The sequence below is a fragment of the Camelus dromedarius genome, chromosome 15 (genome assembly GCF_036321535.1).
Source record: "Camelus dromedarius isolate mCamDro1 chromosome 15, mCamDro1.pat, whole genome shotgun sequence".
Classification (NCBI taxonomy): domain Eukaryota; kingdom Metazoa; phylum Chordata; class Mammalia; order Artiodactyla; family Camelidae; genus Camelus; species Camelus dromedarius.
In genome coordinates, this window is record NC_087450.1 from 43,384,602 (window position 1) to 43,412,165 (window position 27,564).

General features: G+C 39.4%; 1 protein-coding gene across 1 annotated transcript in view; it reads left to right on the forward strand.

The window, feature by feature from the left end:
* The window catches only part of ALK (ALK receptor tyrosine kinase), a 679,224-nt gene that overhangs the window by 219,662 nt on the left and 431,998 nt on the right, over positions 1-27,564 (forward strand). The window contains exon 3 of the mRNA XM_064494637.1: positions 419-583. Coding sequence (XP_064350707.1) covers positions 419-583 — 165 coding nt within the window. The remainder of the gene's footprint in view (positions 1-418; positions 584-27,564) is intronic.

Sequence of the window (27,564 nt, forward strand, 5' to 3'; positions counted from 1 at the left end):
GTGAGAAGAGACTGGCTAAGCCTGGACACCAACCAAATTTCCTATATTCTTATACAATGGTCTTTATATCACATTTTCTCTTTCCTCACATGCCCAGGACTGAAGGGAGATGATGAAGTAAAGGGTAAATGAATTATTTGTGTTTTGGCACATACTCTGTTGATCCATCAGTGAACACTGAGAGCCTTCTAGGTACAAAACACTTCAGCCACTTTGGGTAATACACAATGAACAAGGCAGAGGAGAGAGAATGGAGTGTATCTGAAAAGTAGGACAGACTTGACATGATTGGGCACAAGGATGATTTCTGCAAAAGTTGTAGATGAGATAGAGGCCAACTTCCTGGGGTGGAGGAGTTGGGCTGGAAGGTCACATTTGGGAGACAGTTTGCTCCACTGACCTTTGGCTGTCATTGCAGGTCTAGAGTGCAGCTTTGACTTCCCCTGTGAGCTGGAGTATTCCCCTCCACTGCATGACCTTCGGAACCAGAGCTGGTCCTGGCGCCGTGTCCCCTCCGAAGAGGCTTCCCAGATGGACCTGTTGGATGGGCCTGAGGCAGAGCATTCCAAGGAGATGCCCAGAGGTAAGGGTAGAGGCCACTGCAAAATGTCCTGGATGGGCCAGGATGGGGATGGAATGTCTACTTCCATTTGAAATTTTGAAGCTTCCCCACCCCTGCTCTATGCTGTTTATAATAACTGTGCCTCCACATGTCTTCTTGGGCTCTACGAGGAAGAGGAGAATGCAAGTCTAATCTTAAGATCAATCCAACCCTTTACTCTCTTATCAAGTAAGAAAATAGGACTTCATAGCTCTCTTTCACACAGATTTCCCAGTGTAAGATGTAGAAGAAAATGCTGATCTGTTTGTTCATTTGGAATGGGATCACCAAATAAAACACAGGACACCCAGTTAAATTTGAGCTTTAAGTGAACAACAGATGATTTTTTTAGTGTAAGTATGTCTCATGCAATAGTTGGGACATACTTATACTCAAAAATTACTCCAATTATACTCAAACATTCAAACATAATTGAGTGTCTTGCATTTTTATTTGCTAAATTTGGCAATCCTAATTCGGAAGGTATTGTATGACTGAGTTAAATGTTCGTTTCAAAGCCATTAATGAATATTCAGACTGCATATTAATTTTGCTAGTTGCTTCCAGTAGTTCTGAGCTGTTTCTGAATATCCTCTTCTGAATTGTCAAGACTGAAAAAGATAGGCTCAAGATAAGTGGTGGGTGCTTGTTAAATACTTGCTGAGTTTTTAGAGATGTGGAGGCACTAAGCCCTAGTCCTGCCTGCCTCCAGTTCTCTCTAAGGCAAATCTTAGGGCTCCCAATTCCTTGGACCCAGAAAACTGTACCTGCTCCAAATTTTTAGTCTACATTTCTAACTTTTAAGAAGAAATGATAGCTGACATAGTACTGGACTTACTGTACATTCAAAGTAGTACTTTCATTTTGCAAAGCCCTTCCAACTACACTGTCTCATTGGATTCCAGTTTTGTGAGGGAGGCAGGGAAAATGAAAAAGCTCGGGCTCAGAGAGGGAAGTGACTTGCTAGAGATCACGCAGCTTGTGTGTGTGTGGGTCCAGGTCTAGATGATGAGTCCTGGACACGATGAGTCCTAGACAAGAACGTTTCTGTCTTTGCAGCAAAAGTTGTGCTGAGAGCCTGCTGTGGGCCCAGTTTTGAGGGTGATTTTCTCAGGCAAATGTTCTTGGGAATCTAACAGACAGGGCTCAAGTAAACTCATGGGGGTAATGACTAATGACTAGTAACTAACACTTCTAGGCTTCTACATTAGCTTCGAACCCCGAACTTTGAGGCACTTTCTTTTCTATACACTCTCCCAGGCTGACCTTTTATGTTTTTATGGCTCTTTTGAAATTTCTTGAACTTGACTTACATTTTAAGCTGCTTTCACCTGGATCCTGATGTGTAATGTGAAGGGTGTGTGTGTGTGTGTGTGTGTGTGTGTGTGTGTGTGTGTGTGTGTTTAGGTGAGTGGCTCTTAACCCCATAGTGCATCTGAATCTTCTGGAGAACTTATGAAAAATACCACTTGGGTCCTATAGCCTAAGATTCTGTTTCAGTAGATCTGAGATGGAGCCTAGAAATCTGTATATTTTCAAAATTTATTGTAAAATCTAACATGTGCAAAAAAGTAGGTATGATGTATATACATGTATTAAAGATTACAATGAAATCAGTGCTTGTGTTCGCACCACCAAGTGTAAGAATTTGAATGTTGTCAGTCCTTTTACAACCTCTTCTGTCCCCCACCTAGATCAAGAATCTCTTTCTTCCCCCAGAGGTACTGTGCTGCGCTTTATGTTAATCATTCATTTGCTTTTCTTTATGTTCTAACCACTTGTGTATATAGCCTCAAGCAACATATTGATTAGGTTTGCAACCTGTTATATGAATGGAATAATGCTGTTTTTAAATAATTTGTCCATTTTTATGCATGTAGCTGTGGTTCATTTGGTTTTGAGTCCATTGCATGAAAATACCACAATTTATCTCTTCTACTGTCCCTAGGTGTTTGGGTTGTTGCAGGTTTTTGCTATTACTAACAACACTGCTGTCCACATTTTTGTATATGCCTCTTGGTGCATGGACATGTCCAAGAATTTCCCTAGAGCATAGAACTTGGAGTGGAATTTCTGGGGTACAAGGTACAGCTTCCACTTCAGTAGATAATCCAATCTATTTTCCAAAGTGGTCACACCAAGTTATACTCCCTCCGCTGATGTATTAGTTTTTCTCCCTGGGACTTTAAATCCTCATTGGTACCTAGTATTGCCAGACTTTGCCATTTTTGTTTATCTGGTGGATGAAATACAGTGTCTCATCTAATTTCCGTGGGACTCTTTTATTTTATGTTTGCATAAGTTTCTCAGGTGATTCTGAGGTATAGCGAGTTTATTGTACTATTGACGTGGGCTCCCTTTCACACTTACTCCCGTTCAGCCACCCCTAGGGATGTCTCTGGATCCCAATTCCTAACCTCTAGAAACAGTCCTGACAATGCATGTGTTTTTGGTCAGTGTAGGTTGTTGTTGTTGTTGTTGTTGTTGTTGTTGTTGTTGTTGTTTAATTTGATAACTATTGGATTGTTAATTCAGTGAGATCAGGAGAGAGGGACAAGTGGCAGTTGTCCACAGATGTTATGGTGTCAGAATTTATAACTTTGAAAATCAGTGCTTTTAAAATTTTAAACAAAATTTAAAGCAGTGCCAATAGATTATGTATTGCCACTCTCTGACCTCTTTCTCCTCCTCCATCCTCTATGATCTCTGGCATTTGCATGATACATTGAGTACTGTGAGAAAAAAAAAAAGGAAGGAAGGAGAGGAGGGAAGGAAGAAATACTCATTTCTCAGTGGTCTTGAGTGTGGAAATATATTGAGGCCTTTATGTTTCTATAAAGCTGGGTCCCAAGGGCCAGGACATGCAATGAATGTAAACGTTTTCCATTAAATCAATCAGCCAGGATTTCAGTATCTACTTTTTAGTAAGTGTTGCCAACTTCCATCTCCCTGAAAAATCACTGCTCTTCCCAGTGGTGGTATCTCACATCACTGAGGACGACGATGAGAACCGCCATGACAAAAGCCACCATGGATGCGCCAGCTCACTTTATCAAGCTCTTTAGTGAACAGACACATCCACACGTGACTTGGGGGAATCTCACCATCGTTAGATACTTGTGTTTGTTTCTCCTGGGCTCTAAAGAGGGATCTGTACTTGATCAGTCTTAGAAACAAGAGACCAGCCTCCCAGCTTTTTTAGGGACTCTTCTGGAAGATCACTGAGAAGTGTTCAAAACTTCCAGTGATAACTTTCATTGCTTTTTGAGTCAATTGAGTACATCACTACCTGTTTGTTCCCTGAAGTAAGGTTGCTCCTCATGAAGCAGGCTGATGCATCTTAATGTCCCTTGACCTTCAGGGAAAGAGGTGAAGGTGAGGGGAGAGAAAATGACATGTCCAGTCTGAACAGCGGCAAAGCAAGAACCTACACCCCAGTCCTAACTCTCAACTCTTTAGAATCTCACTTTCTCTGTCATTTTGGCAGAAAGGATGCTGGTGGTGGAGATAAGAGGGAGTGATGGAGTGCCCTTTAGGGCAGTGTAGGCAGCAGAGGTTTTTTCTTTTCTTTTTTGACTCAACATTTATTGATTGGATTGTATTTAGACTCTGTTACAATATTTCTTGTCAGGGGATATAGAAGGGCCAGAGAAAGGCAGTGAGATAATACCAATCATAGATAATGAACTGTAGGAGTATAAATTCTGAATGATCTTAATTTATGGTCCCTATAGCTGAGAATAATAAGGGAGATAATATTCAGAGCAGCAAGATAATAAAAAGTGATGATCTTGATGGAACACAATATTATAAATTAATAAAATCTTGAGAAATCATCAGGTTGAGGCATTCTATGGCTTTTTAAGGAGTGCCAGGGGCATGTTTAATGTCTACTACTTCCAGTGTTTTGGAATGTAGTCAAGGGAACATATTTTTCTTATCCAGCAAGATAAGATTTTGATCTCAAACTAAACGCTAGCTTTAAAATGGGAAACAAATTAGCAGCTCCTCCCCAGGGCCCCTTCCCAACCCCTTATTCGTGTGCATACACGAGAAGAAAAGGAGTAGACTCAGCCTGGGAGAGGCTGACATTCTTCCTGTATCAACTCATTCTCTTCCAGGGCATTGATTCTCAAGTTTTTTGCTTTGTTTTGTTTTGGTTTTGATGGATTGCCTGCACAGAACCCTGCTACTGAGCTTTTTCTGTTTATCTAGATGGCTTAATTTTCAAAAAGGTTGAGAAATACTGTCCTGGAGCTCTGAAATGCCTAGTGAAGCTGCCATAGATGCAAGGGTACTGATGCCAGAATGAGGTCACTTAGCCTTTTGGTCCACTCCTGTTGTACCCTTGTTTGTTTCTTGTAGCCGCTGCCACAAATGAACACAACAGAAATTAATGTTCTCCCAGTTTTGGAAGCCAGCAGTCTGAGATCAGAATGTTAGCATGGTTGCGACCTACGGAGGCTCTGCAGGAGAATCCATTCCATGCCTCTTTCCTAGCTTCTGGTGGCCAATAATTGCTCCCCTCACTTTGTCTCTATAAGCAGTCGTTAGCAAAGACCTTTGATCTTAGAAGGATGTTGAAGTTGGGAGAACCAACAGGAAAGATAGGCAGATTTAAACAGAATAAAAATGTAATTGGAATGACAGATGAACAGACACAGACACATACCCACACAGGGACAGAACAGTGTTTCTTTTCGCTTGTTTCAAATGGGATGATTCAAACTGGGACCGTCTTTGAGAAGTGTTCCCCTAGAAGCTCCCTTCCTATGCTGCTCACTCTGTCTACTATGAAGTTTCTGTTTTAAGACAGTGGTCTCTAAACTTTATTTTATTGTATGCCCGATCAGTAAAATATTTCTGAGCACCCCTACTATGTATATATTCATCAATTATATGCATGTATTTGTTTCTAACTGTATAACACTATTGGTAAAACTTATTTTCTTTCTTACTTCTTTACATTAAAATAAATATAACCATGGACACACTTTGGAGACTACTGCAGGACATCTGTTCTCTATAAATGAGATTGGACTTCTGGGCTTGCTATGGCACATCACCCAGCCCCAGAGTCATTGATGTCTCTGTCCCTTTCCAGTCCTTTAAGAAGCCTGCTGGGCTGGTTTCTCCCCGCCTGCTTACCTCCCATCACCTGGGCTTGCTGGCCAGGCACTCCTCCATCAAGAAAGCCTTGCTGGTTTAGCTCTTGTGGCCTCTCTGACTCTTAAGTTTCAGAGACCATTTAGTCTCTTTTCTCAGACTCTGCATGGTTAGGAGAGGAAAGAAATCACTTCTTGCCTAAGTGCTATTAACGTACCAACTTGCCCCGCAAAACCAAAAGATACTTTTCTCTATAGACTACCTGACAGATCTGAAGAACAGGGTTGCAGCCAAGTATTTTCTACTGGCTTATCTAAAAAACTGTCTTGGGGGTGGTGTTTATGATGGTGAAAAAGTAGAAATCATTTAAATGCTCAAATAATGAGGATTTAGTTAAATAAAATGTATTATGGCTAAATATTATACAGCCATTACATTTATGCTGTCTTAAAATATTTAATAATACAGGAAAATATTCAAGGCCTATTATTAGATTTTTTAAAGGTTAAACAGTATATGTTATATAACTTGTTTTGTAACTGTATATGTACATAAGAAAACTATGTACATAAGGGAAGAATTCTATAAGGAAATAAACCAACATAGTAGCAGAAGTTATTTATAGATGATTCAGTTATCAGTGATTTTTATTTTCTTTTGGTATTTTCCAAATTTGAGTCCATAAACATGTACTACTTTTATAATAAGATAAAACATGTCCTTATTCTTTAATTCAAAGGGATTAAAAATTCTCATTTGAGGCTACATCTTATTGAATCATTTTGGACTTTTTTGGGGGAAAAAATGTTAACTATTTTCTACCACAACAACCAGAAAAGCCAGTGGTACTGGCTGGGGTGACATAGATAGATAAGCAGATGGAGAAGCAGGTTGCATTCCTGCCTGCCTGAGTAAGGTACAGGGTATCAGCGGTTCATGTCAGCTCACAAATCCAGAACACCCCACCCCACCCTCTTTCTGCTTGGCTTATCCTTGAAGGGTTAGAAAGGGTAACCACATGTGCATCAGGCTCAGGAATGTGCCCAGGGACCAAATGCAGCGTGTAAGCAACATGTCCTACTTCAGTTTAATTTTTGCCCCTTCAGATGTTTCAGAAGTGTTCTGGGTGGTCTGGTCATGCCTTTCATTTAAGCACAACTTTTCATCATGCTAAGGTCACTGTGGGTATTTGTATCTTCTTATCCCTCCCCTCTTCTGGAACTCACCATGAGAGGTCACATTAGTTCCCTGGTTCTGCTTGCAGAAATGTATCCTGCATTTCCTGAGCAGTGAGGTCACTAGGCCTTGGATCTTGACCCTTCAACAAGATGTGACTTGTGATTCTTTCATCCTAATAAAATTCTGATGCCAGCCTAGCAGCTGGAACTTGAGCTCCAAAGAGAGACTTTCCTTAATGAGTTGGCATGCCTTTAGGGTGTCTGGTGAAGTATTACTTGCCTCCCCATCAGGGTAAGCCTCTTCCATGGTGTTGCCTCTGCTTCCTATGGGAGGCCATCACTGGGAGGGGATGGATTATGGTTGTGGTGAAGATTATGACCCACCTTAACTGACTCTAACAACCCTGCCCAAGGGCATGGGGAATAAGAAAGGAAGGAAGACAAGAGCTGGAGGGAGAAGGGACCTGGGCTCTCGTCCCAGCTCTGCCATAAGGGATGACACTTTACGTCTCTGGGCTGTAGAGTCCTCATCTGTAATGTAAAGGTCTTAGACTAGATTGTCACTCTAATGTTTCTAGCTCTAATATAAGACTAGGGGTAGGCATATCCAATACAAAGGATAGCCATGTACCTGGCACAAAATTTGTGAGCCAAAGAAATCCCCACCAGCCTTAGGAGATGTATCCATTCCCCAAGATTTAGTCATGATTTCTGGAAGCTGGACAGACCTATGGCTGAAGTCACTCTTTAGACCACAGCATCAAGATTGGAGAATTGCCTCTCAAAACCTACATGGCACCCTGGAGGGAAGAAAGAGGAGCTCCTTGAGAGGCTAGGGAGCCTGAGGAGTGTTCAGGCATAGTGCTGTGGGCCAGTGTGGCAGATAAAATTATGACCACCCAGAGAAGTCCTAATCCTCAGAACCTGTAACTATGTTGCTTTACATGGCAAAAGGGGCTTTGCAGATGAGATTATCCTGGGTTTTCCACATGGGCAATGGAATCACAAAGGTCCTAATAAGAGAAAGAGGAAGACAGGAGAGCCAGAGTCAGAGAAGATGTGATGATAGAAGTTAGAGGTCAGAGAGACAGAGCCTTAAAGATCTTTTAATTATGTACTATTTGTATCAATTATTAAATTCTGTTCTTTGAATCTTGTATTTCTTTACTAAATCAACAATTGGCAAGCCCCTACTGACTGCAGGACACTCTAGATTAAACTCTAAGTCCAGGAGACATCTAAAATCGGACAGACACCGTTTCATGTAAAGTGGCAGCCCAGAGGCTGCTGGTGCTGAAGTTGAAGGAAGAGGCCATGCGAGAAGGAATGCAGGCAGCTCCTAGAAGCTGGAAAAGGAAAGAAAATGCATTCTCCCTTGAACCTCTTCTAGAAGAAACACAGTCTGCCAACCCATCTTAGTCTTCTGACCTCCTGAACTGCAAGATAATAAATCTGTGTTGCTTTTAAGCCGCTAAGTTTCTGATAATTTGTTATAGAAGCAATAGGAAACTAGTACTTCTGGTCTTGACCACATTTGGAGGAAAAGTGATATGCTCTTGAGGCACCATTCTAGAAAGGGCAGGGCTCAGAGGGTTGACTGGGCCTTAAAGACACAATTCCTTGTATTTGTTATAGAAGGTGTCCATTGAGTCCATACATTCTGTCCATACAGACAGTCTGTAACTTCCCCCTCTACAGGGAACAGGGCAACATCTCTGTGGTCGAGAAATGGAACAGAAAGAGCAGCAACAGGAGCTGAGGCTCGACATACACAGCTCTGTTGGGGAGTCTGGCTCCTGTGGGTAAGAAGAACTGAAGGTATCCTGGCGAAGGGACCTGGAAAGGCTCATTACTCGAAATGGGGGAGCTGGGGTGAGGCTACCTCACCCGTGGAAGGAAGCTGTGATGCTGCCCAGGACAGTTTCTGTGACACTCCTGTGTGAGGTGTCTGGAGAAGGCAGTGAAAGTACAGGTGGGGCCTGTGGTGAGCGGCTGCCAGTCAGGGACTGACCCTGGGCTCTGACCCCAATGAAACTGGAAGGAGCTAGAGTCTGCAAAGTGTTTTTCCATCCATGATCACGTTTGATTCTCATAAAACAACGAGATGTGTATTGTTAGTGTCCCTAACATATAGGTTGGCAAACTAAGGCTAAATAGCAGACTTTAAAGAGAGGAAGCTGGGTATTTCTCATTCATTATGATGCCCCAAGTTTAGTAAGAAGAAACTAGGTCTTTCTCATTCTTTGTGATGTCCCAAGAGCCTGGCCCAATGCCCAGTATAAAATAGACATTCACTAAATATTTCTTGACCCACAGATGAAAGCTGAGAGAGATGAAGTAAGTTGCCTATCCACAAAGTCTACAAATCCAGGCTGTGAGAGAGCCAGGTCCTGAATTCTAGTTTTTGATTACCAAATTTCATGTTCTTTCCATTGTATCAAACTCTTCATAAAACACAGTATTTTCCACACCTACTCCTACATAAGACTCTCTCTCATTAGATGTCTGGCAGTGCATTCTGAATCAGGGGATCGTCCATACACCATTGATGCCAGGGAGACTCACTCTGTTCCATGACACAGCCAAATTATGTCCACTGTGGTAACTGGTAAGGGAAGAGTCTTCAGAAGGATCTTGGGAAGTCTACTCTTACCCATGTCTTCTTTGTAGATAGCCAGGGCAAGGAGTGCTGTCTAAGGCAGCCACAGCATGAAGCTTGTCATCCAGGCTGCATAGGGATGTAATCAGTGTGAGAAGGTGGAATCAGCTTACTGCAGCCAGAACTGCTGTTTTAGAATGTAAGGAGCAATTGTACTGAGAGTCAGGAGTGGTGGGTCTGCCCTTGGCTACCATGTGAACTCAGGACTCAGTTTTTCAATTGGTAAATTGAGTGGGTGGGATACTAGATAAGCTCTAAGAGCATGTGAAGTTGTCTTTCTGATTTCCTACTTCCTCTTCTTAAGAACCTTTTATTACTGTTATCTGGATTTTTTAGCCTCACTGATTTCTATATATCAAATGGTTCAGATAAGACACATCTTAAAGAAATATGGGTTCTGTTTAAGAAAGGCTATGAACCACTCAGAATTTATGCCTGAAGAGAGTTGAGGGAAAGCCAGGACCTTGCAAAGAGGAATAAAATAAAATTCTCTTGAATGGGAATAACTACAGTGTAATTCTGCTTAGAGTAAAAAGATAATCTTTACTCATTCAAGATGGAGAAAGACTGGTTTAATATAAATTGGAGAGAGATCTGTAGCTCTCTTCCCTGACTTGTTATAAAAATCAGTGGAAATAATGCACAAGAGTCCATTCTGTAAACAGGAAAGTGGCACAGCAGAGTAATATGTAGCCCAGCCTAACAGCAGTCAGCCCAGCCACAGCAGCCCGAAGCAGGGGGTATAGCTCTATCTTGAGTTAAGAATCTTGACCCTAAAAGGCCTATTTGGCCCAGGTGTCCACGTATAACATATTTAGGACTTTTTAGACATGACAAACGAATTTGCTGAGAATAACTGAGCGCATTTACAAATGGAACGGCAGCAGACCCTAAAGATTACACAGCAGGTTCAGATCTAGTGTCCAGTTCTCCCCCTGAAGGATCGGTAAGAACCTTTTACCTGTTGGCTATTGTGGTAGTCTAGGTTTTTCTCATCTAAAGCATTATCATCTATTTTGATTCTGTCCACTTCTCACTTTAGAATTGCTAGTCACACTTAATCAAAACACATTTATTAGATATCGGGCATTTCTTAGTTGATTTTTATGGAAACTGTTATTATTTTGAAATATGCTGGATTTACTTGATTTACTAGGCTTACTTGTTGTGAAACTGGTTGCATGCATAATGTGGCAGTTCCCTGTGTCTCTGTTACGGAGTACTCTGACCTGCACTTGTGTTCTCTTCAGCAACTGCCTTCTCTCTGATATGATTGGCATTCTCTGCACCTGGAAGCAATGAAAGAGCTATTTGAAATATTATTCTGGCAATAAGGAATTATTTATTCCTTGTAAATAAAATGAGAATGGTCTTCTCATTGTAAAGTAGGTAGGAATTAAATTCACTTCTACAACAGCAGCATAGGATGCTCTTGTTTAATAGCTTCACCTCCAATATTGCTTGTGCTACACAAATACAAAATATTATTCAGGTATCATTCCTTAGATTATATACTCCACCTCTCCTAAGAATTATTTTTCTTCATTTATTAACACAGTATGTTTATACCCAAAAGGATCCATCCCAAGAGCAGTGTATACTCAGGGAGCTGCCGAGTCTGGGAGGAATCAGTGCAGTTGCTGCCATCCCTCCCATGTCCAAGCTCTTAACACAGATTCTTCCCTGTTTAGCTTTTAATTGTAAATTATATCAAAAACATGGAGCATATTAAAAAATAGAGGAATCAAAATAATTAATGCTTTCAAAGTAAAGAATTTGGAGAAGATAAGTGCTTCAGTTCTTCGAGCTTGGCAACCCTCCAGAGATCAACCACAGTTGTCCAGCTCACATGAGTGCTTCATTCCTTTCTTATTTTTTCTGTCTTTGCTTTTCCCTCTATCTTCTATCCTTGTGTCCTGTGGCCCTCTTCCCTCTCAACCTCTCTTTCTCGTTGAAAGCGTATGTGTCCTTCCTACAACTATGGAAGCAGATAGGCAGGATCAGCAGGGTCAGCTAGCACACAGACTGGACGTGGGCTTCGCCTACCAGTAAAGACAAATTCAGATCTGTTGCCCTTCATGTGACTCATGTATAAGGATAAATTTGAGAAACATTGCTTGCTAGAGAAGCCAGAAAGGCAGCAAATTGTAGAATTCTTATGCTCCATGAGGAAATAATTAAAATTAAAACCTCATGTAATAGAAAAATAAGTTGAGTCAATTGGCTTATTTACCCCTGATGTCAAAGGTAATATGGAAAGTCAGTGTTCTTCAGAAAGGAAACAGGTGCTTACATGGAGGGAAAGAGGATCCTTAAGGAGTTCTGTCTTTCAGAGAGATTTAGAAATTGAGTTTATGCAGGAAATATAATTAGCAGTACTTTATCCAACACCTCTACTGGAGGCAGCAGCAGCTCACAACTTTTAAAAAATTCATGCTTCCGTAAATATATGAGTAAAGTTATCAAGCCCATTTAATCTGAAAAAGGCAAAGTGAAAATAGAGGAGAAACAATCAAAAGGCATGAGACTGATAAGGCACTTTCCTGTGAACATGTTGGGCCAGCTCAAGATAAAGGACTTAACCTACATCAAGAAGGGCAAAGGTTGAGGGGAGGGAAGGCAACCCTGGGTCCAGCTAGGCTATCTGGCAACTCGGTGTGAATTTAACACAATTGCCCCCCCTGGGTGAAGGAATTAGGAAAAGGTGCCTCTTCTGGATGGGTGCAGCCAGTGCTAGAACTCATAGCTTGGACAAGAATGTGAGCTGAATCTCAGTCCCACTCGCCCCCTCATTTGCAGGGCACAGTTCACCCAAATGTATACAGTGACCCTGTCAGTGTTTACCAAGGGCTTACTTTATGCCACACACTTATCATACAAAGCTTTATATGAGTCTCACAATAACATCATAAAATAGTTTTGGAAAGATGAATATCCAAGTTTCAGACTAATAAAATAAGATTCAAAGGAGTAAGGTAAGGCAAGATTTCCAGCTATGGCCAAGTGAAGGGACTGGCAAATTCTCTCCTCAAAAAGCAACTATAAAGCTGGACTAAACTGATGAAAACAACCATATGAGTGCTCTGAATATTGGCCAAGTGAATATAACAATCTAAGAAGCATTTGTGCTTAAGAAACTGTTGAACTTCTGTCTTCCCTGCAGTGTGTGGTTGCAGATAAGACCCAGGTAAGAACCACGGAAATCTGTGGCATTCTGACCTGGTGCTTCTCCTGTCTGCCTAACTCATTCTACACAGAGGTCCTGTTAAAGTAGCGTACACCATGAGGAACCACAGCTATGCCACACTTGAAGGGAACTCACTTGATTTGGAGGTAAAGTACATGCCTGACAGTGCTATAGGTGAAAGTGAAAACCTGAGACTCAACTAGCCTGAGTGTCTGTCATGGTTGGGTCAGGCATATTCATGATTGAGACTATGTGTATTCCTAGTGGAGGTGGGAAAGGTCCAACCTAGCCACAACTTTCTAGCCAACCCCAAGTCTATGAATATATGCAGAGGAGACATGGATGGGTCAGCAGCTCGAGCCTCGAATACACTTTTTTACCCACACACAGATCTGTTGGCAAAAGACAGAAGTCTTACTGGTTCATGGTGTTTGAGCACATCGTGTGTCCAAACATTTGCAGACCATTAAACTACAGAGAAATGACCCATAGGAAGCCAGGATAAAAAATTAAAGAACATTAGAAAAAAAAAAAACTGAGCAGCAACATCAGCAGCCACGCACTACAGGGAAGACAGATTTCATAGATATAGCTCAGCCAAGTGATTAAACCAAGAAACTAACTTAAGAAAGAAAACAAAACAACAATAACAACAACAACAAAATGACCATCTACAATCTTCAAGGAAGAAAACTGGAATCCAAAGTTGCTAGCAGACCTGCCTTACAATAAGTATTAAAGTAAGATCTTCAAAGTGAAATGAGATTATAGAAGATAACTTGAATCTACAGGAAGAAGTGAAGAACACCATAAATAGTAAATATGTGAGTTAATATAAAAGATTCAACAAATATGTTTTTCCTTAACATTTTTGAAAGACATAAGATTATATAAATGCACAATTACAAAGCTATATTGTTGAGTTGATACATATATAGATATATAAGATAATAATAGGAAATGGAATGGTGCTATATTTGAACAAAGTTTCTGTATTTTATTAAAATTAGGTTAGTATTAATATGAAGTAGACTGTGGTAAGTTCAGATGGATATAGCATAGAGCAACCAGTAAGAAAATAACTCCAAAAACATTTTTTTAAATCAACAGAAGTTTTTAAATGGTACACTGAAAAATACCTGGCATTTGAGAAGGAATAGAGGAACTAAAAAGACAGGAGACATCTAAAAAACTCAGCAAAAAGACAAGTGTAAATACAGCCAAATCATTAGTTATATTAAGTGTAAATAATCCAAACATTCAGTCAAAAGACAGATTGATGAAAGATTGAAAGCTTTCTCCCAAGGTTGTGAACAAGGCAAAAATGGCTGCTTTCACCACTTATGTTCAACACTGAACCAAACCAGTGCAATGAGAAAAAGAAAGATGAGATAAAGGAAGGAAGGAAGGGAAGAAGGGAGAAATTAAAGGCATACAGATTAAAAAGGAAAAAGTAAAATTATCTTTATTACGAGGTAACATGATCCTTTATTTAGAAACTCCAAAAGAATTCCCATAAAAAAACCCCAAAAACTAATAGAACAAATAAGTGAATTTAGAAAGATCACAAGATACAAACCAGTATACAGAAATTAATTATATTTCTATTTTCTAACAACAGACAATTCCCAAAAGGGAATTAAATCAATTCAGATGATAAAAACATCAAAAAGAAGAAAATACTTAGGAAGAGATTTAACAAAGAAAGTGTAAGTCTTTCACACTTAAAATTACAGAGCATTGCTGAAAGAAATTAAGGGATAATATAAACAAAAAGAGAAACACTACATTTTTATTTTACAGTTTATAGTGGAAAACTCAATAGTGTAAGATGGAATTACTCACCAAATTTATCTGTAAATTCAGTGTAATCCCTACAAAAATCCCAGCAGGCTTTCTTTCTTTTTTTTAATTCATCTTTTTCTTTTTTTTCCTTTCTTCCTTCCTTCCACTTAAAATCTATATGAAAACGCAAAGTATCTAGAATATATATGAGATAATTTTTTTAAAGAAGGAGAAAAAATTGGAGGATTTACATTGCCTTCTTATAAAACTTACTGTAAAGCCAAAGTAGTAAAGACAGTGTGATACTGGGGCAAGGAGAGTCATATGTACCAGTGGAATCAGAAATAAATCTGAACAGTTATGATCAGTTGATTTTTGACAAAGATGTCTGGGCAATTCAATGGGAGAAGGCAAGTCTTTTCAACAAATAGTGCTAGGATAATTGGATACCCAAATACAAAAAATAAACTTAAACCCGTACCTCACACTATATACAAAAATTAACTCAAAATGAATTGTAGACCAAAATGTGAGAATGAAAACTATATAGTTTCTAGAAAAAAGTAGGAGAAAATCCTTGTGACCTTGGGTTGGGAAAATAGTTCTTAGATATGACACTAAATCCCAATCAATAAAAGAAAATTTGATAAATTGTACCTCATCAAAAATGCAAAACTCTTGTATTTAGAAGACAGCATTAAGAAAATGAAATAACAAGTCACAGAATTGGAGAAAATACTTGCAAGTTATGTATTATATAAAGGTCTTGTATCTAGAATCTATATAAATAACTCTTATAATTCAATAAGCCTAGAAACCCAATTAAAAATGAGTCATATCATTCATTTCAAAGGAATTTAGTGAAAAGTAAGATAATAAAGCTCTCTTTGTCACAATATTTGGCATATAGTAAATACTCAATAAATGGCAGCTATAGTTATGATCATAAAAGTTATCACTGTTTTATAAGTAAACAAGGTGAACTCCAGAAAAGGTAAAGACCTTATCTAGGGGTACTCAGGCTATAAGCAGCAGCATGAACCAGGCGCCTGCTTGCAGTGCCCAAGGAGGATTTAGAGAATTTCACAGTGACCTTCACATTGTGTGAGTGAAAGGTGCTTCTTTGTGCCATCCCATTATTCAGGATGACCAAGGATGGGGCCACCTCTGGTGTCCCTGTCCCATCAAGTTCTGCTATTAGGGGAGATTGGGGGGAGAGGAAGAGAAGGAAGCAGCCTGCCTTTTATAGGCAACTCTCATGGTCTCACAGTTCTCACTCTTTCCCTCACTTGATTTTTATTACTTGTTTAAACATTATTATAGTTCATTGTCATTATTATTTGGAATAGAGAAAAATTGGAAATTACCTTAAATGTTCATTAGTAAGGACTGACCAAAATAACTAGGATTTAACCATAATAAATTTAATTACAAAGTTAAGACATACTTACTGTGAAAAAATTTTAGATAGGTATATGTATTGACATCGATAACTATATGTATTGATATATAGCTAAATAAAAGATGTATATTGTAAAAAAGTATAATATTATGGCCTCATTTTAGTTTGTATATGTTTATTTAGGTATAGAAAATATCCTGGGTGCATATGTATCAAACCATTATCACCGGTTACTTCTAGAGAGTGGAATTTTGTTTCGAGAGCCAAGGGGAGGATGCACTTTTGTGTTGTTAGAACTTTTCACATACTTCTTTTGTAATTAAAAAATGAAAGAAAAAGAAATATAACATTTTAAAATGTTTTTATATAGAAATTCTTATTCCATTTTTATTCCATTAAAAAAAAGAAATAAAGTTACCTAAAGTCCCATATCTAGTAAATGGAACACTCGGGATTTGAACTCAGATCTGTGCCTTCTTCATCATAGCATCCTCCTTTAGAAAGTACCTGGAAGAGAAATTAAGACATGCTTCCTAAGCATAAGGTTATGAATCATTGATTCAGTTAGCAAAGGAGATCTCAGACTCTCCTTTTTGGGAGACACTGAATAATTGATAGTGGTCTACAGTGGTTCGGGAAGGTGATGAGAGCCTTGTGAAGAAACAGGGACATTGACCAAGTAACTCCTGAAAGTCCCTTTCTTATTCTTTTGTGATGCAGCACAGTAAGGAAACACCATTATGTTGATAGTATCAAATTAGGTAGCAAACTTTCAAAGCAGAGAGGGAAAAAGGGATCCTAGAAATGACCGTCTAGTAATTCAATCCCTGTTAAAATAGTGGAACAAATATTAAAAGGAAAAAAATACTATCTAGGATAATGGAATTATGAGCAATAAGCATTATGGGTTTTAAAAGAACAAATCATGCCAGACAAAGTTGATTGCTTTTTTGATTAGTAGACTAAAGGAATAGAGTAGATGTAATATATCTTGATTTTAGCAAAAGGTTTGATAGTGTCTCGTGAAATTTTACTCAGGAAATTAATTGAAAATGGCCTAGAGATGAGCACTGTTGCGTGAACTTCAGCATGGTGGCAGGACAGCAGAAGAGAATGACAAACGGCGATGTATCATAGTGGGGAGATGTGGGGCGGGGAGGTTCAAGTTAGGGGTCAGTTCTATTTAATTATTTCATTACTTCTCAGGAAGAAGAGGAGGCAGCACTTACGTGAGTGAAATTTATATTATATTTTATCTGTGTGCTTTAATGAAAAAATCCTTTGAAAGCTAGCAAGTCTACTTGGTTTCTAATCCCAGGTATAGCCTTGTTCTCGTTCCCAGAATAAGCCCCATGGATGCATACAATATCATGTGGCCCCATAACGGACTTCAACTCTAATTCTGAATGATGAGATAAGAATAATGGCCTTAGCCAAGAGCCCTCCCTCCTTATCCTTGGCACCATGCCCTTACCCTGCCTAGGCTCCCTCTCAACCCCTAATACCTAGGATCCCTCCAACATCTTGGAGCCCAGCACTCAACCCTATAATCAGCTATTTAGTACCTACTGTGTGCCAGGCTCATGGTAGATGTAAAGGATAAAGAATGTCACAAATGCATAAGACATAAAGGATAGTTCATGGTTTAGAGCAGGTGACAGACACATTAAACTGATAGTGATTATTGCTGTAATCAAGTTTAAAGAGTATTCTACAGAAAAATAGAGACTGAGAGTAACATTAGATGGAAGAAAAGGGGGAGTTGAAAGAGCCAAATATTGCTGAGGCCAGCTTTAATGAGTAGGTGATATTTGACTAGGGGCTTAAAGGAAGGGAAAAGTATTATCTAAGATGTGGAAGGAAAGGGCAGTTCAGCCAGAAGATAGAGACAATTTACTTAACCTCTGTAACCGGTCTGTAAAATTCTAACAGTGACTGTATCAGCTCTAAACATTGTTAGGAGGATAAAGTGAAGGGTTGTCTGTATGGAACATAGCACCGTGTAGAGCACAGAGTAGAGATTCAACAGTTGAAAGCCATTATGCTGATGGGCCAGGGCAAGGGGCAAGGGGCAAGGTGAGATGGAGTTGTGGTGGGACACAGGATGGAAAGATATGTTTAGAACCAGCTTATGAAGGACTTTGAAAGTCACATTAAGGAATCCAGACTTTAAAAGGCAGACAGTAGAAGGACATTAATGGGTTTACAAACAGAGGGGTAACTTGACCAGATATTGTTTTACCAAGGTCAGTCTGATAGTGATGGAGGAAGAATATGAGGAAAGAGTGGCCAAAACAAGGCCAGGTAAGAGACTACTCAAATACAAATGAAGACCCACACCAGAGCAGTCCCACTGGGAGTAGGAAGAAGGCTGTGAATCTGAGGTCTGTCTTGATAACTGAAGAAAAGAGAATCAATATTAACTTTATTGTATTGTTTCAGCAACTGGATATTTTGTAATGCCATTATCTGAGAAACGGAGCTCAGAAACAGAAAGAGCAGATCAAGAGTTTAGTTTTCTATCATCCCATGGAAAGTTTCTCTGGACTTATGCAAATCTTGGCTCTGAACTATGGTGCGAACATCATACCATCATTACTATCTTTGCTTGTAGAAGTGAGACCTTAATAGGCTGAGGCTGTCTCTCCTGCTTCTCAGACACTAACAATAAGAGTAACATTTGGGGAAGAAACATCTCTGGAGGTTTTACCTGGGGAAGAATTGGAAAAGCTATACTAATCAGGAGGAAGTAATTGAGGAACCAGGAAAACAAGGGAGTTCTCAGAGATATTACCCTTCTCTCTTTTCTTCCTCTCATTTTTTTGTTTTCACATAACAAAGAAATGTTTTCAAAAGTCCCTCTTAGGGTGTTTTCAGCATGGAGCCAAACATTTCATTATTTCTCTACATGACACATAGACAAATATAAGAGAGAAGCATTGTAAATATCTAGACCTGAAACATACCAGGTTATAGACTAGACATATTTGCTGTGATTTCCCTGTATTGATACATGGGGAACAAAGTCTAAATTTTCACAACCCCTGATGTCCACTGTTAGATTTTGTCCTATGTTTTCCTTTAAACATTAAACAAAAGAGAATGGAAAATAGCTGAAGAGATTGCCTGATTCATTAAACCCTGTTGTGAGAGGATATTCAGTATGTCTTAGATACATGACACATCTGTGAGTCACCCAAGATAAAATCCAGTCTTCTTAAATGGTCCTCATGGGGTTAAACTCAATAGAGGGAAATTGTTCTAGCACAGCTGTCATCACTGTCTGTGCTCTTTATTGGGTAAAATTTGCTGAGAGAATGGGGGAGGGAGTGAAGGAGGATGATGGGGGAGGGAGAGCAATCATTTTTGGACCAAGAATTTTCTTTCGATTTTTTTCTTAAAGCTTTAACTGATTGTGTTTACTTTGACTCACCTGAAGTGATTAATAAGAGCATGGCTTCATGAAAGTATTTTGTATCAATGTAATCAGGACATTTTTACTTAGACTTTTTTCAGTGTCCCGAGACATAATCACTAGGTCATTTTGGAATCATGTTTTATGGTCACTTGAGAAGATGAATATTATGAGTTTCAGTGGAGGAAATTAGGCCCACAGTTTAGTCTGCTCTGATTTATGAATTTCCCTTTAAGGAAATATAGTGGTAGTTGAACATAGATTTATGGAAAGTCAGTGTTGTTCAGAGAATGTGTTCAGTGGAGGGAGTATTAGTCTAACAGTCAAACTTTCTATGAGTCAATATACAAATACATGGATCTCTGGTTTCTTGTCAATCGTCAAAACAGCTCTTGAGCACTTAGTATCTGCTGGGCACTCTTCTAGGCCTAGTGGGAAGTACATAGCAGTGTAAAGATATGGTACTTTTCCCAAGGAGCTCATACTTTCATGAAAGTGATGTCATCATGTAGCAAGCTGGCACACAAATTCCTCTGGGGAAGAAACTGCCTTTATTTGAAAAAATATCTTCATGTAGATTACTTGAGGGGCAGATAGCAGATCTAAAGTCCTAGATGTCCACGTGTTCTGTTGAAAATAGTGAGAGGACACTTCCTGAAAGAAGAGAGAGGGGAGAAAGCACCAGTGAAGCTATCTTTGATAGTTTCTTATGGGAGGAGTGATTGAAGGAATGTAGGATCTGGCATACCTAATGTTCACTTTGAGATTGTTTGTATTCCTTGGATGTAAATTTCTCTGAATTTATTGTTGTCCCCACCTAAAAACTATTGTATTGTAGTAGACACAGAAATTTCTTTACATAAGTATTTTTTCTGATGGAACTCAAGGAAGGGGTCAAGTTTCACCTTGGCACCACCTTGTTACAAAACAAACATAACACTGGCATAAATGAAACAGTCCATGAGTTTGAAGCCAGAAATGGCCATAAGCACCTGGGAATTTTGGAAATTCTAATGAGAATTTGAGAATTTTAAACTTCTACAAGGTATGGATTGGGAGATTTAAGCTCATCTTCTCTAGACTTCAAAGGGCAGGGAAGCAGGCCCTAGCTGACATTAGGGTGGCATGGTCATTGAAAAGACAGCCCTGTGAAAGATATAGTATGAAACCTGCTATATAAGTGAGAGTTCAGCTGATAAGAGCTTTTCTTACATTGACCTCTGTTGGGCTAACATTTCCTGCTTTGCAGATTCTGAGTGATGCAGAACAGCCATTTCAGTAAGTGTGCAAGTAAAGTATAGAGTGGTTACAAGGACTGTGGAGTCAAACTGCTTGAGTTCACTTCTTGACTCCATATTTATTAGCAGTATGACCTCGGGAAAATACTTTATTTCTCATATGCACAATGCAAATAGAGTCCTACCTTATAGGGTTATTGTGAAGATTAAATGATTAGTATAATACAGGGCCTTAGATCAACACCTGTAAAACCTAAACAGTTATTGTTCTTTCTGTCGTTAGAATTCAAAGGGATTTCACATTCATGTGTCCTCACAACACTGTCATAAACTATTCTTATGTCAATCGTAGAAGTGGAAACATTTATTCATTCAGTGAAAATATAATGAACCAGACAGTGTGATGGGTCCTAGGGATATGTCCCAATCACAGCATCAGTGCAGAATTACTTTATCATCTGTAAAATAGGAATAATAATACCTTCATGTAGGGCTCTGATGAGATTTCAGTGAGTCAACATATATAAAATTCCTAGCATAGTGCTTAGTACTCAATAAATATTGATGTTTTCCCTTTCTTTCCATACCTATGTTACCAGGTGTCAGAGAGGAGCAGAGTGTAAGTAAGTGCTTTTAACTGCATAAGAAAATGCCCACCATGAGGGTTTCATGGGAGAAGTCAACCAATGGAGAAGACATCGGGTGAGCACCATGGTTTCAGTTAGGGAATTGTGCAGTCTGACTCCTTTATGACCAAATGCCTTTATGCCTTTATGACCAAAGCAATACTTCCAGGTGGAAGTGGGGGAGGGCTGTATAATCACATTTAGGAGGAGACAAGAAGTACTGAAAATAATGGAAATGGAGAAGATCCCAAAGGGAAGAAATCAGTGCACTTTGTGCAGCTGTGCACACTCTTGACTAGAAGGAAAGTTCCAGCCTTCCTAGCTTCCTGCCTGCTGCATGTACCCATGTTTTTAACCACCCCTTTGCCCTCCTTCTCCCCTCTTTCTTGACCTATCTCTGTTTCTCCTCTTTTTCTTCTTCCCAGTTTCTCCTGGTTTCCTTTATCCCTCTTTTGCCCTCATTTCCTCCTGTGTATCTTTCCTTTTTTCCTTCCTCATCACACCCCACCTATTGGAAGGAAAGAGAGGATAGTGTTAAGCATTGGTCTGAGGATTGACAGAGCTGGGTAGCTGGCATTCACAGGGTGGCCCCAGCCCCACAGGTGACTTCTGGATAAGAGTGGCCTTCAGGGGGAACAGCTCAGGCCTGTCTTGGCTACTCTTCTTGGACTGTTTGTTCCTTTCTCCCCTGAATAAATTGAACACAGATGACTCAGGCTTTAAAGTGTTCTTTGATCTGTGTTCACAGTCAGTCCAAATGCTTTCCTTATTCAGCTGGTACAGCATCTCCTGGACCAAAGTTTAATCATACAACCAGTCAGCGAGCATGTCTGAGAGTCTATGGGTGCAGAACCCTGGCTGGGTACTGGTACTGGGTCCCTAATGGACACTCCTCTCACCTCCATTTTCCTCCTTACTTCAGGGTCTTGCTTGTGAAGGTCAAGGCTTCCTTCCCAAATTGTATATATTAAAAGGCTGTTTATTTTATGAGGTCCTGGGATGGGAGTGTTGATCTTTTCAAAAGGTGTATTCTAGCTAATAATACAGAGAATTAGGATATGTTAAAAAAAAAAGGCTATATTAGGGCAAAGAAAAGGGAGACAGCACAGAAGAGGAGAGGAGAGATGAGACAAAGTGAGAAGATGGAAAAGAACACAGGGAGCACAGATAGGAAGAGAAAAGAGGGAGGTGGGGTATCTCTAAGAGACTGGTTAAATTGCTTATAGTAAATTTTTTATGAAGCTCAAGACCCGAAAATAAAAATAGATATAAACACAGATTCATATATACATAAATACATAAATTAAATTTTTAAGAACTAACATGGGTCTAGTCTCAGCCTTGAGAGTCAAGGTAATTTGCTTCATTTCCCTGAATTTATCTCCTGATGTAGAACGCAGCAGTTTGAATGCCTCACCTTCCTGCTTATACAAGTGTGTGGCAAACTTTTGTGAGCAGTCCAGTTTCTATGCAATGCTAAGTCACAGTAGATGGCAGTGGCAACTCACAGTGTAGACTCCATCCCATCTCCTCAACTCACTCCTCAACTCCCAGATGCAGTCGTGTTAGTCATGCACACTGCCTAATTGGGACCCTCACCAACTGATTTGCCATGGGACATGAAGTGCTGTCTGTAAATGCAATGCTAATTTCCTTAAGTAGCATTGTTCCCGGTGAGACTGCAAATATCCCTATCAGCCACTAATTCTTTTGTTTGAATGGTTTTAGAGGATCCGCAGTCATTCCTGTTAACTAACTGCAGCAGGCTTGACAGTGAATATGCGTGCTGGGAGATGGCAGAAGGACCCCACAGTTCTTGAGCACCTGCATAGACATTAAAACTTGGGCTTTAACTTCATGATTTCTTGTTCAAAAGGAGACAGAGGGAAGGCAACTGTGAAAGCCCAGTAAGATGTATGTGGTGACTTGAGATAATGAGCCCCTCCCCAACTTGATTTTTTCTTTTTGCTGAAAACTTTATAACCTTAGGCAAAATAGAAGAGACTTAAAAACCACAGCAGCTGAACAGTAGCTTAAACTGGCTCAAAGAGGGGGTTAAACTTACGGTGCCTGTTGTAATGGAGTTTATGGGCCTCTTTATCTTGGTCTATTCTAGGGGTGAGTATGTAATAAATACTATATATGTGTGTTATATATTACACAAAGCATATAATTAAGAAAATACGTATCACTTAATCCACCCTAGCAAGTAAGTGTACTAGCATGAATATGCATGCTGAACAGAACGACATTCATTATACTTACATATTATATGTCTTTAAAAAATGCTAGCACTTTTTTGAGGCCAGGTCAACCTCTGTACAAATATGTGGGTGTTTTGTTCAAGTGCTTTCTTTGCCTTGGCTCACCCATCTCTGAAGAGGGGATATACCAGGCCACTGATGTCTTTCTGAGAGGATATTCAGTAGTATGTGTCAAATGCTTGACATTTCTGTGAGAAAGGTTATATTTATTAACTCATATTTCCTAATGCTAGAAAAGATTCTGAATGAGCATCCTTTCATGTAGGTGAATAGTTCACATGAGCTAAGGGAAGCTGGAGATGTTAAGAGAAGTTAACACCTGGAGAAGTTAAGCAATCTTACCATGGCTTCAGAGCTTTTCAGTGGGAGAGCTGGCCCTGTAGTTTGGATAGGACTTCTGCAGGCTACTACATTGTTCATGGCACTGTGGCACTCTGCTTATTTAAATGATATATAGAGGCAGAAAAAACCCTCATTCTAAGTATTTTTGTTTCCTTTGTATCTTGTGGAATTGCTACAGTCTCTTGGCCCACCTTGAGTGGACCATGGAATTGGGGGGAGAAGCAAGAACCTCAGAAACTCATGTTTTTTCAGCCTTGTAGTTGGCCACACCTCCTACTCCCAGAACCAAGACATGTGCATGTCCTGGAGACACACCCGCCATCCCTCCAGCTGTTCAGTTGAGTGAGACAGATGCTCTGGCCAGCAAGTGACCTGCAGTGCTGGCAAAAATTAATTAACTTGCTATGGAACTAGTAATAAGCTGCTGGTTTGTTTTCTCTTTCCCTAACACTAGTTGCCAAAGAGTTTTTCATTAGGGGGCTGAATGCTTCCTTTGTAACCAGAATAACCTCATTAGTTACAGTCCCATCATGGCTGGAGAGTTAGACAACAAATCACTGTTTCCTCTTCAGCCACCATGACCTACGGTGTCATCGTTCACTCTCTTGCTGGAAGGAGTTTCTCTCTATCCCCAACATTTTGCATCCCTTCTTCAATGTCTCTTTCAGAAGTGACTTTCAAACATACCTGCTTACAGTTTTTTTCTTGACAGCAGAGCTGTTTTGTGTTTGTTGACCCAAGGATTTGTTGGAAAAAAAATAATTCTGGCTGCTCCATGTCCAAACACCCAACTCCCCTGGCCCTTTTGCCCAGCCACCTTGGGTTGGTGCTCTGCCATTTTAATTCATGTTTGCCATGTACTTTACAGTGTGCACATCAATATCAAAGCCATCTTTAGTCTTCACAACAACTCTTCATGCTATCTCCATTTTGCAGATGAGGTCATTGAGGCTCACAGAGGTAACATTCAGAGTTATGCTTCTATTGAAAGATGCAACTGGTATAAAGACCAGGGCTTCTGACTTCAAGTCAAGTGCTCTTTCTAACCTTCCACGGCTGTCTCTTGGTCCCTTGTTTTCCCATGTTATTGTTATAGTCCAAATTTTACATTCCCCTCCCACTACTCTCTTCCACCATAGCCCTGTTGCTCCTTTTTTATTTTTTTTAAAAGACTTTTGGGCCCAACTAATTGTCTTTAAGTCACCACAAGTTAGGTGGCAGGGGAGGGGCACTGGATTGCCAAGAAACACCCCAGGTGGCTCACCCTCCCTGCAACTTCAGATATCTTGCTTCAAGCTGTCAGCTTACTCAAACCGATGTTCTAGTCCTTGATGGATACTTTGTGTGAGTGCTTAGTGAGGAGGAGAAAATGAGGAGGCAGACCAGGGAGACACTGTGCTCCTTAACTAAATAGGAAAAGGTTTCAAAATTCCTTCCTTGAACAGTTTTATTCCATGCAAAATGATATGGAGAATGAGGACCAAGGACAGTGAGTCTGTGATGGGGACCCATGGGCTCCAATTCTCCAGATCTACTTCAGCACAGGGTATAGTTTTTCCTCCCTCCTCCCTCCTCCCTCACTAAATGCTGAGTCTTCCCATAGAGACTCCAGACTCAGGGTCAGACTGCCCAGCTTTAAATTCTGACTTTACTGTTAACTTGCTGTTTAACTTTGAACAGGTCATGTAACCTCTCTGTGGTGTGGTATTTCAGATTCCTTGTGTGTAAAGTTGAGACAATAATAATCTCAACTCCATAGGGTTGTTATATAAAATAAATTAATAAATGTGTGTCAAAATGCTTGGCATACAGTTAATATTTAATAAATATTAGCCAGTACTATTACATTAGCTTAGATTACATTAGATTTAACATTTTTTTTTCTTTCAATATGTTCCCCTGGGCATGGGAAGAAATGTGTGTACATATGTTAGTCAGGTTTCAAAACATGCTTATGGTCATTAGTTCTTCTAATAGTGTTCTGCAGGATAGAAATTTAAAGTGCTTGATTTGGGATGGTTTCAGTATATTTGTATACTATTAGAGTTGGAAGACACTTTAATGTGTGTATGTCTCTCTGTATGTGTGTGTGTGTGTGTGTGTATATATGTGTCTATGTGTGTATATACATATATATATATGACTTCTATATTATTCAGTCAATCTCTCTACTATTCCAGTGAGGACATGAGAGATGGAGTTAGAGACTGTTGTCTTTAAGTACTTCATATATATGTATAAGAACTTTATATAATGTATATGAACTTTATATAATATATATTATACATAATATAGAATGTATCTAATACATATATTAGGTTGGGTTTATTAAAGTATTTAATGTACAAATTTACATTTGTAAAATTTACCCTTTGTAGTGTACAGTCCCATGAGTTTTGAAAAAAAAACACCTGCAGTTATGAAACCACCACCACAATCAAGAAAAAAATTTCTGCCACCTCAAAAATTTCTCTCATGGCTCCTCTGTTCATTTGAATTTGTATATACACGTAAGCTTTTGACTCTCAGATAGAATTATATATTCTTAGAAAAAGAAGTCTATGGATGCAGCTATGGATATAGATATATGGACACAGGCATTTAGCAGAATGGAGACAACTTTCACCCAATTCTTGGCTGTTGTATGATCATATGTCAATCAATAGAGCAATGAAAGAAGTATTGAGAAACTTGAGGTTGAATTCAGCATTTTCCCAAATTGTTTAAACTCAGTCCCTCAGAAAAGAGAGATTAATTTTAATACTTTAAATTTTTTTCTACAAAGAGTGTCTAGACCCATTTATAACTGTTCAAAAGCAAAATATGTTTGTGAGTTTTTTCCTTTTCTTTTCCTTTCTTTTCCTTTCTTTTCTTTTCTTTTCTTTTCTTTTCTTTTCTTTTCTTTTCTTTTCTTTTCAAGAAACCTGGTCTCTGGATGGAACCAATTGAGATTTTACATCACAAGGTGAGGATGGTAAAGTCCAGAGATCATGGGCCTAGAACGTTAAAGGACTATCTTCTTGCCCCATGTGGTCATTGCTGAGCCCTTCTAGGCCTCCCTGGACATAGCTCAGAATAATCAGAGGGAGGACTTGATGATACCCTCACGGAGTCTGTTGTTAGTGTAGATCTCCTAAAGTACTATTTTCAATATATTTTCAAGTACCCATAAGATTGGCTTGGAGAAACACCATAGGGAGCTGGTATATTATACTTTGCCATTTCATTGGGCATCTTGATATCTTTCCAAAACCATGAAGCTCAAAGCAATTTAATTAGGTCCACAAAATACACAGTTTCCAGTTTCTCTGAATCTCTATTTTATTAATCCCACCATATTCAGTACCTACCACCATTTTTACAGTATTCCAAAATTGCCACTTTTCCACCCACAGGAGTGTCTTGAGATCACTTTTCTCTAATCTAGACACACAGAACCTTCTTAGACTTGGAGGGTTGATAAATCAGAGACAAATATGACTTACTCTCTTTGATTTTTGTACATTTCTGATAGTATTTTTAAATTTTTCTTTGAATTCTATTTCTGGAAACCAATATCTGGTCTTCAGCAGCTCTAATTCACTAAGCTTCTTGAAGATGTCTCTAGTTGCTAGAACAAAAGAACTTGTTTTATTGGCCTACAGTAAGCTACCAATGACAGAAGCAGCCAGTTTATCATCTTTTCTTTATTAATAGACGTCAGTAATTGATGAGGACTTTTTTTTCAACCACTGGTATATTTTTTAAACGGATTGATTCTG